Source organism: Monodon monoceros, unplaced genomic scaffold (genome assembly GCF_005190385.1).
Source record: "Monodon monoceros isolate NGI ecotype Baffin Bay Population unplaced genomic scaffold, NGI_Narwhal_1 Super_Scaffold_17, whole genome shotgun sequence".
NCBI classification, from domain to species: Eukaryota; Metazoa; Chordata; class Mammalia; order Artiodactyla; family Monodontidae; genus Monodon; species Monodon monoceros.
Genome location: NW_021703773.1, coordinates 17,581,526 through 17,594,832, shown reverse-complemented (window position 1 = coordinate 17,594,832; position 13,307 = coordinate 17,581,526). Strand labels below are relative to the sequence as shown.

The window sequence follows — 13,307 nt, the reverse complement described above, 5'->3', positions numbered from 1 at the left end:
GAGTGCGTTTGCTCTTGGCGATAAGAAGTTGGATGCTAATCCCTTAAAGAAAATTGGTGTCTCATACAAGTCATGCCCTCTGCCTATTTCCCAGGCACACACACCTTCGCAGGAGTCTTCACCTGTTTGCTTAGAGCTCTCATTCTTTTAAAGATCACGTCCGTTGATTTTTATTCCTCGGTAGCCGGGAGACCCGGTCCATGTTTGCTGTGGGTGGTGGACAGACAGATGGGCCCTGGCCAGGTTTGCTCACAGGTTTACTGAAAAGGAGAAAGGCTAGAAGTCATTCTTGTCCTTGGAGCAAGGCTCGCCCCGGATGCTGCCTGTTCAGATGAAAGCCTCTGCATTACTTGTTGATGTTAAAATCTCAGGAGGCAAAGGCAGTGAGGGCCTCAGCATGAACTGAGTATCTGTTAAGAAAAATCATACCCTCGAGGTCATATGTTACTGCTAGAATTTGGTGCATTAAGAAGATAGGAGATCATGTTGATGCCATAGTTGTTGGATTTTAAAATGATATCGAACTCCTTCTATCTCAGCCTCACTCATGACTTTAACATTACTTTGTTCTAGGACTTTGCTGAGCTTGTAAAAATGCCAGGCACTTTCCCATTCAGTTCTTATTATAATCCTGCAAATTAGGAGCTGTTCTTTTCTGTTTATGGGTAAGGTCTCAGATTGAGAGAGGTTCAGTCATGTGTCCAAGGTCAAGCCATTCAAATCTAGGCTTATCTGACGCCCGAGCCCATGCTACTTCTGTTTGATCACGGTCTGTTGACAGCGATATCCAGGGGAGCCTTGGGTCCACTGTCAGGTTCCACAGGGTTCCCCTTCTGAGCACATTTGCAGGGAGGCTGGAAACTCAGAGCTGAAGGACCAACCACAGGCTCGTACACGCTCAGGCCGGGGCAAGAGGTGTGAGCAGGCCTGTGAGCCAGGCTCTGACGCTGGCGGCCTGGGAGGGGTGCCGGGCAGTGGAGGGAAGGGGTGAGCAGGCCGGCCGGGGGCTCAGCTCATGCCCGGCCCCTTGTCCTGGCTCTTCCTCCAAAGACAGCTTAGTGGTTAAACGGCCTCTGATTTCACCTTGTGAGCGATTCTTTAGCTGTGAGACAGGAGGTCATGTTGGAAGTTTTCCTGTGTCTCTGAAATCAGTAATTAGGTGGTTTCCACTCACTGAATCCTGTGAGGGGGGGATCTGGGAGGATCTGTTGTAGAGATCGGGGTGCGTGACAGAGGGGCAGCTAGGAGGTCACTTCGGCGTGGGATGTGTGGCCGACCACTGCGGCAGTGAGCAGGGGAAGGGGAGCCGTGGGCGTTTAGTGGCAGTGGGGCATCTGTTCTCCCTCTTTGGCAGGACAGGGATGGAGGGGGGACCTGTGGGTCCAGTGGACACTGAGAAAGAAACTTGTACGTGAGCCATCTTGCTGAGGCCCGGCTTCCACCCCCAACTGGAGGTTCCCAGCTGCGGCCGACTGTGGGGTACGTGCTGGGGAGGGAAGCCGGGGGCCTCGGAAGAGGCTCAAGCCAAGGTGGGTCTCATGTCAGCGAGCTGTGTACCTCCTCCTCCCGGGAGCCCATGGACTTGCCCTAGGATTTGGACACTTAATGCCAGAGAGGGCAGTGCTGGTCAGCAAGTGTTAACCGGAAAAGCAGTGATGACCAATGGAGAGAGAACAGCAGCCTCGTCCAGCTTTACAAAGAGATATTTACCTCCTCTTTTATCCCCCTCCCCAATATAAAGATAGAGCCTAGAAGAAGGAGGAAAAGGAAAGTACCAGAGCAGACCCCTCACCAGTCCAAACAGCCTATAATAAGAGGAGAAAATTTTGCATCATATAGGGGGTTGGGATTTTAAGTTGAGCTGGACGGTGATTTAAAAGTTATTAATTCTTCCTTCGGGGGTAGGAAAGGAGGATTTTGGTTAGCACAGTTGTAGACAGTAGTTGCAAGAAATAAAATCATCTCTTATTTTCATGTTTATATCACAAGATAAGATTCTTCATGTCACCAGATACAGATGCAGGGAGAGAAAAGGACCATTAATTGACACCACAGGCTAGAACGTGGCCCAGGCCTCCTTCTGCCAAGACCAACTTCAATTCTCATTTTTCAGCCACGTCAGATCAGGTCCTGGCATTCAGGTACAGAATGTGCTCTGCTGAAATGCTAGACTCCGGGACTGAGATGCTGACCGGCTGACCTTGAACTTGATATGCAGATTGGGGTCGACTGCGTTTCCATGATTTTGATGTGTCTGATTGATGATTTAAGATTGCGGGGGAAAGAATCTGATTCTGTTCTTTTTTTAACATTCTTGGCCTGTTCACCTCTCAGCCTCACTCTGTTAACACATTCATTTGGTCGGTCAGCCCGTCAGTAAATCTTCACCGGGTGCCTGCTCTGTGCCAGCTTGATGCATAGGGTCCTGGCCATAAATGAGACCAGCCACCTTTCTGTGCAGCTCACGTCCTCTGCCCCACTCCAGTGGATCTTCTCTGTCATGGATACTAAATCTCAAATGTTTCAATTAATCCTGCTCAGAAGCCTTCAGTGGCTCTCTACTGCTACGGATAAAGTTTGAACTTCTTAATCGAGCTTGTGTGTAGAGGACCCTAATAATTTCTAGCCTCCTTTCTTGCTGCTGCCGCCAGACTTGAACCTCCTGCTGTGCTCGCGCTGGTTGACTCAACTGATACCCACCTGCTTCTTTGGTGGCCACTGATACCCTACCTCTTCCCTTTCTCATCGCTTCGTCTGGGATGCCCTCCCCCATTCTCTCCATGCTTCCTGGTTATTAAAGTCCATCATGAAATGTTACCCCTGAGGCCCTAGGCCACGTGGGGCTGTTCCAGATTCTAACTACTGCCACCGCCTCCACCAGGCTCTCAGCTCCTGCCCAGTCCTGGTGGGTATTATCTGTCGTTATTTGGTGTTGTGTGCTCGCACTTCCATACTTGATGATAAGCTTGTGGTGGCTGAGACTACTTCTTATTCACGTTTTTATTCCATTCAGTGCCTGGCACACAGTAGGCGTTCGTTAAGTGTTTGTTGAGAATGAGTGAATTTTTTTGTTTCACTTATGAGTTTTTTTGCACCCAAAGATGCTGAGATGATCAAATAAATAGCAGAGTGACCTTGGATTAGGAAACAGGGCACTTTTTCCGGTACCACTTTTCAGTTGTCCGTTGTGTTCTTTAAGCATAGGTTGAAACTGGAATGCTGTTACCTCCATTGTTTTATCTGTTTGAGAATTTTTTTTTAAATTAGACTTTCTATGTTGAGATAATTGTAGATTCACATGCAGTTGTAGGAATAATACAGAAGGATGCCTTGTACATTTTACCCACTTTCCCCCAGTGGTAACATCTTGCAAAGCTGTGTACAGCATTGCAACCAGGATATTGACATTGATAAAATCCACCAATCTTGTTCCGTTTTTCCCAGTTTTACTGTAGTCGTGTGTGTGTGTGTATGTGTGTGTGTGTGTGTGTTTAGTCTATAAAGTCTTATCACATATGTATGTTTGTATATTCAGTACCACAGTCAAGATAAAGAACAATTACATCACCACAAATAACCACTAATCTGTTCTCCACCTCTATAAGCTTGTCATTTCAAGCACATTCTGTAATTGAAAACATATAGTATGTGACCTTTTGAGGTTGTTTTTTTTACACTATTTGAGAACTTTTAGGGGCCGAAATGAACAGCTTTTTCTTTGCCTGTGAAATGGAGTTCTCAGCCTAAGGGACAGGGCACCAAACTAGACTTAGTGTTTTATTTATATAAGAGATGCTTTAACTGAATGAATATACCTATAGGTCCAAGATAGCTTCTGAATTTTTTATTAATTATGAAACTGTATTTTCTGCTTTGAAGGGTCAGCTAGTGCCCCATTATCCTGACAGGGCCTGTAAAATATGTGGAAACCTTGAGAAAGTACACTTTGGATGGTAGATTAAATATTGCCACCTTCTGTTCATCATGAGAAGTACCGTTGACTTTTAAGAGGCCATCTTGTGTGGCTCCTTTGCTTTTAAAGAAGACCATCGATAAATTCTCCTAGGTCATAGGTAATCAACTACTAAAAAATGTGAACATAGGGTCCTAATTATAAAGTAATAGTGTTTTGGTTTTTATTCACTGCACTGTTTAAAAAGAGTATGGTATGTGGTGAGAAGGCTTAACTTGAATTATTCAAGATACAGAATAAACATAAGGTTCATGTAACATAAAGATACTTGCACATATCCTATTAACCATTTTATTTATGAAGCTTGTAAAGAATAAGCCAGCAACTTTGGAAAATAATTATACAAACCAGTGATACTTTTATAATAGTATGTTTCAAAAGAACAATGTCTATAGGTAATTTTAGAAAAATTTTCCTCTTAAAATATTTTTAAAATTTAAAGCATGAACATCAGTTGTCTTAAAAATAACACTATTTTTATATTTTTTTCTTTATTGAGACCAAACCCTTTATCCTTCTCATAGCATGCCTGGGAGAAAGGGGATGATCTTTTCGTAAGTGGGAAACAGGGTAGTGGGGCGTGCCCCAGCTGATGTCATGTGAGCTGAATCACGGAGCAGGAAAGTGAGGGGCCTGCCATATGTTTTTTTCTGTTATTTAAATTACAAACCCACTATATCTGGTTTGTAACAAAGCCTGGAGGAGCATCTGGAGTAGTATTGGCAGCCGCTCCCCGCACGTGCCGCCTCTGTCTGTCTGCTGCAACAGCTGTGAAATTGGTATAGCCTTCCATTCATTTCTGTTCTGCTTACCCCAGCATGCATGTCTGTAGGTCGGCTTGTTTTACAAAAAATGGGTTAATTGTATGAGTATTATTCTGGAGCTTACTCTTTTCACTTCACATGTCATGGCCCAGTATCTCCTCTCTTCTCCCCTCCCTACCCACCCCTCTTTTTTTTCTTTCCCTCCTCCCTCCCTCTCCCTGCAATATCTAGACATCTATATATCTGTCTATCTCTATCTCTGTGTCTCTACTTGAGCCTATTAGAAGTCCAGGGTATGAATATACCATAATTCATCCAATCATGGCCCTATGGAGATATTCATAGGTTTTCTGTTTTTTCACTCTCAACTATTAAAAAAAAAAAAGATTGCAGTAAACATCCTTGGACATCTGTCTTTATGTGCTGGTATTTTTATAGTGTCAGATTCTCACACATAGGAAATCTGGGTCAAAAAATACGTATGCTTTTAACTTAACTTGGCTTCTTAAGCTTAGATTTTTAAAAAGTATGAATATCCCCCCGAGTGCTGCATTGTGGTCCTAAAAACGGATATGTTTTTGGTAATGAGTTCTCTGCCTGGGCTAGCCCTTCTGCCCTTTGTGGGCAGAGGAAGAGAATGGTCAGTGCATATTGGTGTCTAGGATGTGATGGCCCACTTAGCTGAACAGCAAGAATGGAGTATTCACAATAATACATTCATTCTAGAAATCTGTGTATTTCTCAGCTAAGGCAGGACTTGTCCGCTTCTTGATTTTAGTTACACAGGAATAAGGCAGAAGTTTGCATATCATAAATTTCTTCTTCAAAGTCCATCACCATTTAACCCAGTTTGCATTAGGAACCGTGACTTTTTATAGATGAAATTATGATAATGAATGTGATAGAAAAAAATCCTCTCTGGAGATTTAAATAGGGTGGCCAGAGGACATGTCTTGCCCTCTCTCTGTTTTGTTCAGCATTTCCTGCTCAAAGTTGAGCTGGGTACCTGAGGGATTCTTGTAGGCAAATTAGAATGACGTAACTATTCCTATATGTTGATGTATTTGTTGGCATTCTAATACTGGAAGATATAATACTTTAACTTACAGAGCTTTATGTTGCCAACTGTATCTGCAGATATTCTTCTGCCAACCTAAGGCTGTCATGTTTGGTATTAAATTGGGGCGACTTGGCTCTGTACAGAATCCCACATTGGATTTGGCATCTCTGACAGGGAACGTCTCCAAAAGGGCTTATCTCTAGGATGCTTCCAGCTCAGAAAATGTTGCCACATCGACAAACTGATGTTGTTGAACGTAAGCTCAGCACGAGTGTCTGTAGCTACCTAGCCCAGCGCGGTGTTCCCGGGGTTTAAAGCATGTTTCTGCACATCATGTTGAATGTTCTTATGGATATTAGCCGTGAAGTGTTGTGATTGTTTCATGAATATCACTGGTGACTGTTCTGTTTTGCTGCCCACTGCAGCTTAATGCGATGGCAAATCGTGCTGCAGGGAAAGGCTATGAGAGCGAAGACAATTATTCCAATATCAAGTTTCAGTTTATCGGGATAGAGAACATCCATGTCATGAGGAACAGTCTGCAAAAAATGCTGGAAGGTAAACCATTTCCTTATGCACAGCATTTAAAAAATGCAGTTAAATGTTTTAATGCCAAGACGGAATAAGATGGTCTGTTGATGTGAAAACTGTGCTTTACTTCGATGTTGTTTGCAAGGGTGGAATCAGTTGGGAAGAGTATCAAAATGCAGGGACTCTTTAAACATGTAACAGCTTTTCTCTTCTTTTCTGGTGTCATCGTGGAGTGGTTTTGTCACGTGGTATTAGCTGCCGGGCTCTCTCCGGTGGTACCTAACACCTAAGATAAAAGTGCACGGGGATATTTTTTCTTTCTCTCTCATAATTGTAGTTCGACCCATATTCAAGACCATTGGGAGATAAAGCAGTCCGACGTCGAAACCGCCAGCTGTGCACGTGTGGACGTGAGGCTCATAAACTGAACCCGAGTGGCTGAATGGCCATGAGAAGGATGTTGGGGGGTCCTGGTTCTCCCCTCCATCAGCAGCTACTGCTGCAGTGCGCTCCCTCCACCCACCCCAGCCAGCGAGCACCACGAGACGCGTACGCCCAGGCTTCTGTACTCACAGGGAGAGCAGGTCGCAAAGCTGGGTTATGCAACGTAGAGGAATTATTCATGTGGCCACACCAGCCGTAAACTAATTGCCAGGAATCACATATTCCAAGCAAAACCAGCCTCGTTTACTGCTTATGCTCTCGCGATTGTCAAGGCCCAAGGAGGAGTCTGTTGTTATCTCCACCACTTCTCCCTCTTGTGGGAACTGAAGAGAAAGAGGATGCATAACCCAGGGCTTTGTGCCTCTGGACCAGGGGAGGCTGTAAATGCTGGGCTCGCACTTCTGGGGGGGAGCCCTGGGGAGGCGGCGCTGTGTGCCAGGGAAGTGGGCAGTCCGGTCTGAACCGGAAATGCGGGGTCTGTAGTGAAGAGGGACAAAGTGCCAAATTCCCTTTTTCTCGGGATACACATTTGCTCTCAGTAACCCGTGCAGTTCAGTGCTTAATCAGAGCAGGATGTAGTGAGAAGCTAGCGGTGGGGCTGGAGGAACTTGAGTGTCACAGACAAGCCTGATTGCCATTCTTCTTCCTGGATTCCTGGGGTCATCTCAGTCATTATGAGACTTTGAACACGTCAAGTACCTTCTTTGGGGCTCTGTTACCTGCTGTAAATGGAGAGGATTGGACTAATAATTTCTGTGGGCCCATCCAGCCCTGACAGTCTGTGAGTCCACACTTTGATGCCCGATTGCAAAGTTTAAAATTGAGGGTTTGAATGGTTAGACGAAACCTCTTCCTGCATTAAAAAAAAAAAAAATAACGGCCCCAGAGCTGTCTATCTCCATCTTACCTCCACGTGAAATTTGCCATGTCTCAGGGGACAGGAGGATGCCTTGGGCATTAAACTTCGTAAACTTTGGGAGATTATCATGGGCGGTGTGGCTCTCCCTGCTATAAGCTGTGCTTTTTAGACATTGAAAAACTGGACTAGCTTGGTACTGTAACTGAACGGGTAGTCTAGTTTTAGTGTGAAGAGTGTTCAATATCAGAATCATTAAAACATTTGCATGCTTTATAGTTTTCATTTGGTAATTTCATAAGCTGACTTTTGAGAATATGTATTTTCTTCTATGCAGAAGGCGGCTCCTAGGAGTGCTTGGAACATGGCGATTTGGCTTTTGTTTTAAAATTAGCATTTACTTGGTTTCTTATTAGGAACCATGTCTGCTGCCCTCATACCTTTGGTCCGACTCGCTATTTCTAAAGGACCAGCAAATGGACCGAGTTCCAGGGGGAGGGCAGCCTGTGTTTCATAAGGGATCATGGTTCTTCTGCATCACTTTTTCAGCTCTGTGTCAGTGCAATAAGCAAGGACAACTTTCTGGATGCCTTTCAGGGGACTTGACCAATGTTTGACTATCTGTTTTTACCAAGTAAATTATAAACTGCTCGTGGAAGCTCAGCTGATGAACTGATGCAATCAGACCCACCTTCTGAGGCTTTTATCCTTCAAACAGCTGTCTTGGCATCAAAGCGATCAGAAGGTTTGTACTGCTGGTCACTTGGTAGGAAGTGGAATAATGCATTCCCTTCATGATTATTATTTTTTTTTCAAAATTTCTCTTATCAGGGATATTGGTATTATCAGGAGAGATTCTGAATAACAGAAATGAAAAACTGTTTGCATTCTGGCCCAAAATAGCCCTGTCTGTGAGCAACAGCTGCAGGATATTTCATCAGAAACTGAAATCTAGGACCAAGTTCACATCCGGTGTAGGTCCTTTTATGGAGCTGATTGATTGCATGACTTTGGTTTCTAAGTTCTAAACCAAACTATTTTGTGGCATTCACACCTCCCAGTGAGATAATAATGAAGCCTTTCAGTTATGTAGCAATTGTGTGATTTATTAAGTGCTTTCCACAGAGCCTTTCCTCTTGATCATATAAATAATGGTTTTTCCCTCAAATAATAAAAGGATGCTCTATGTTTTCTTTCTTTTGTTGTTGTTGAAACAGGCAGTAGAAGAACCTGGAATAGGCTCTTTCCGTGGCTGAGGAAATTGTTATCAGATGTGGAAATAAAAACCTCCTAGGGCATCCTTGATTTAGGGGGAGGAAATCAGTGAGAGGGAGGGAGAGAGGGGCACATGGAATTACCTGACATCCGGGCTTTGAGATTGAGCCGCACTGTCGCGCCTCTTCGTAAATAAATACCTGTTTTCAAGGTAGGCGGGTGTTTATGGGAAAGACATGATGGCAGTGACACCTTCCTGTTTTTCAGTCAACCTGCTCCACCTTTTGTTGTTGCTCAGAAAATTGACCTTTCTCCCCACCACTAGTTTCGGCGTGTCTGGATTCTGCATGAATCTTAGATTAATATTGTTGGCCACAGTGTAGTTCTGTATAACTGACCCCTTATTCATTGATTTGTGCATTTCACTAAAAACAGAGCATCTGCTATGTGCCGGGCTTCCTCAGTATTTTTACTTAAATGATTCACGAATGGGCAGACCTTGAAGATATCGCAGGTTCGGTTCCAGACCACCTCAGTAAAATGAATATCGCTATAAAGTGAGTCACACGGACTTTTTGGTTTCCCAGTGCATGTGAATGTTAGGTTTACCCTATCCTGTAGTCTATTCAGTGTGCAACAGCATTATGTCTAAAAAAGCACTGTACGTACCTTAATTTAAAAATATTTGATTGCTTAAAAGGTGTAACCATCATCTGAGCTTTCAGAGAGTTGTAATCTTTTCACTGGTGGAGGGTTTGAAATATTTCGAGAATTACCAAAATGTGGTACAGAGGTATGAATTGAGCAAATATTGTTGGGAAAATGGTGCCGATAGACTTGCTCGATGCAGGGTTGCCACAGACCTTCAACCTATAAAACACACAATATCTGTGAAGTACAGTAAAATGAGGTCTGCCTGTATTTGATTTCACAGCAATAGTGAGCTGTACGTAATATTATCTGCACTTTATAGATGAAGAAAGTGTCTCAGTGAAGTTAGGCAACTCAATCTAATTCTTTAAAGAAAAATAAGTTGAAACAAACAGAAAAACATTTAAACTTGCTCTGATAATTAAAGAAAGGTAGTTAAAACCTCAAAGTACCATTTTTCACTTAAAAATTTTTTTAATTTAAATAAGATTAAATTTAAATATTTAAATTCAAATACATTAAAATATTCAATACTGAAAAGAATATGGTAAAACTAGTACTTTAAATATTTCTAGTATCATTGAAATTGGCAAGAGGTACCTAATATATTTTGTTCTGAGATACATATTTTTACCAGATTAATTCCCCTTAGGGACTAATCCAAAATATGGTTTAAAAAAAAGACATATAATGCCTGTTTTGATAGAAGTGTTTTATTAATAATAGAATTTTGGAAGCCTCAGGAATGTTCAACAATAGTTGACTGACTAAACACTCTACCTTTTGATACAAAATTTTGCATCCATTAAAAATGATAAATGTGAAAAATATATTACTAACATGGGAGAACGTGTATAATCTAAGTGAAAAATTCAGGTTGTAAAATTGTATACATACTCTGATTCACTATACAGTAAACCATATTTAGGAAGAATTTCCAGGATGATAATTGGATTAGAATGAGAGGACGATGGGTGAATTTTTTCTTTTTCCTTCTTTATTTACAAAATTATCTATGGTTGGTACATTACATGGAACACAAACAATACACACTTATCAGGTCACAGTTTCTGAGGGTCACAAGTCTGGGCATTTCTCATGTGTCAATGGGAAGCCAGGATCCCTCTGCCTAGGATCTTACAAGGCTGCAGTCAAGGTGCTAGCCGGACCCTGTCCTTGTCTGGAAACCTGGATGGGGCAGAATCTGCTTCCAGGCTGATTCAGGTTATTGGCTGCATTCAACTGAGGGCCCTGAGCGCTGTCAGCTGGCGGTCACCCTTAGGTCCTAGAGTTCTCTGCCATGTTGGACCTCCACATAAGCTGTTCACAACACGACAGGTTATTCTTCAAGACCAGTAGGAGCGCCTCTCTCCAGTTACAAAGTCCAGTGTATTACATTTTTAATTAAAAAGTTTTTAAAGACATACCCTTCTTGGTATCACATAACAGAGGAAGAATTGAGCCTAGTACTTTCCATCATTTTACCGTGATCCTCGTTGATTTGTGGTTCTTTTATTAGACAGGCTCACAGAAAACCACCCACATGGTAATGATGATGTAACATTTACGGGTGATTATTATGTACTGGACACTGTTAATTTTTTTAATATACTTATTTATTTTTTGGCTGCGTTGGGTCTTCGTTGCTGTGCGCGGGCTTTCTCTAGTTGCGGCGAGCGGGGGCTACTCTTTGTTGCGGTGCACGGGCTTCTCATTGCAGTGGCTTCTCTTGTTGCGGAGCCCGGGCTCTAGGCGCACGGGCTTCAGTAGTTGTGGCATGTGGGCTCAGTAGTTGTGGCTCATGGGCTGTAGAGCGCAGGCTCAGTAGTTGTGGCACACGGGCTTAGTTGCTCTGTGGCATGTGAGATCTTCCCGGGCCAGGGCTCGAATCCGTGTCCCCTGCATAGGCAGGTGGATTCTTAACCACTGCGCCACCAGGGAAGTCCCAGACACCATACTCTTAACCACTTTGCTTTACAGTCTCTCTAGGTGGTGGCTTGGGTAGAAAGTGCCCTGGCCTAAGTGTCTGAAGATCTGGGTTTGGGTTCTTGCCTTAGTCTCTTAGTAAACATGAACAAACTTCATTTCCTGTATTTGTAAAACAATGTAAGCAATATATCATTGCTGTCTAACTCACAGATTTGTTCACAAAGATTCCTTGCAAACTGTAAAGTGCTTTCCAGTATAAGGTGCATTATGCTTTTTTTTGGGAAGCAGTACAGTAGTTTAAAATAAGTACTGCATAAAATGGATAAGCTAATGGACTGTAGATTAATTCAGGCAGCTAAGCGGGTATTTGATAGGTTCCCTGCTTTCTTATGGGTGACTTTCCTTAATTTTTTTATTCAAGAGACATGGAGTAAGCACAATTTCAGAGGCATGGAAGTGCTTGCCTTGTGATACGGTCTGTGTCCACTCAGCACAAGTTCACCAAAAATAATTTAATAAACCCCACGCCAGGCCTGGTGGGTGTTTTCTCAGCAAGTCGTCTGACAGAGATACAAACCTCAGCCTGACAGCCGATCAGATGGGAGCAGGTCCAGAGCACAGGAACAAAGGCCCGGTGCCCATTCAGCAGTTTGGACAATACTACAGTGAAGGGCTGTTTGTAAGATTCAACTGGAAAGATTGGAATCTTTTTGGCAGGCCCCAAGAGGCAACCACTTCTATCGTTTCCCCTAGAATTGGGAACAGTGATGATGGTGAAAGTTCTGTGGTAAAGTCAGGAGGCCCCAGAGATATGTGACCTGTGCTCGTGTGTGAAGGTTGTGAGGCCCGATTGTTCAGAACCTTTGTTGGGTGTAGAAGGGACAGGTAAAAGCAGAGAACTTCGAGTGTGTCATGGGAGGCACCACGGCCATGGGTGCTGTGCTCATGTGACGACTCCCTGCTCTGGCGTCCCTGCCCGGTGCTCTCGGGTGCACCAAGGTCTAGAAGGGGACAGTCCCTAACACACCTGGCTCCGAGGTTCCCACGAAGTATTTTTCTCTGCTCAGAGGTAAGGTTGTAACTCTCAGTCCCAGTGTCCTTTTTATTTGATTCTTTCTTCCTCACCTCATTACTTTATGTGGCGATGGCTAAGTAAGCCTGGAAGAAATGGAAGAGTTCAACCCTTTATAGTCACATTTAAGTTTTTAATTTCAAAGTGAGTATTTCCTGTAACATGGCCTACAAGTTTATGCTATGAGGTTCTACCAGCTATGAGCTAATGAAAAGCTATAAAGGTTGATCTTTTTTCAGTTCTCGATCTTCTGACTTTCCCCATTATTAATTTCCTGAGATTACTAACCTATTAGACGAGACAGCCAATAAGACCTGGCTGAAAATCTGGTCACTGTACCTCAAAATTTAGCACATGGCATGGGTTTCCACACAGAAAACCTACTTTCCCATTAAAGTGGACTGGATAGCTCCACCTAGCGGTAAGATTTTTAAATAAGTGTTCTACTAGAGCAACAGGTCTCTGTCAGGCTCCACTAGTTATCAATTCATGGTCACTTGGAAGAAAGAAATGCATCAAGAGTGTGTACCTGGCTCTCTCTTTGTTGTAAGAGGATGTAAAATGTGGCTGGCTGGTGTCGCCCGATCTAGACTGAGATCTAATGCTCTAAGCACTGAGGCAGAGAGGAAAGAGCGTGAGCTTTGGGGCGTATGTGTTGTGGCCAGGACTCCAGCTCAGTTATTTGCTGGCCGAGTAACCATGGATGACTTAGTAAACTCTTTTTTTTTTTTTTGGTTCGCGGGCCTCTCACTGTTGTGGCCTCTCCCGTTGCGGAGCACAGGCTCCGGACGCAAAGGCTCAGCGGCCATGGC

The 13,307-nt window shown here is 43.5% G+C and overlaps 1 protein-coding gene across 5 annotated transcripts in view; it reads left to right on the top strand.

Annotated features, from left to right (window-relative positions):
• MTMR7 (myotubularin related protein 7) overlaps positions 1-13,307 on the top strand; it is a 93,051-nt gene that overhangs the window by 63,961 nt on the left and 15,783 nt on the right. For all 5 annotated transcript variants that reach the window (XM_029226379.1, XM_029226380.1, XM_029226381.1 and 2 more), the window contains one exon: positions 6,223-6,355. In XM_029226379.1, coding sequence (XP_029082212.1) covers positions 6,223-6,355 — 133 coding nt within the window. The remainder of the gene's footprint in view (positions 1-6,222; positions 6,356-13,307) is intronic.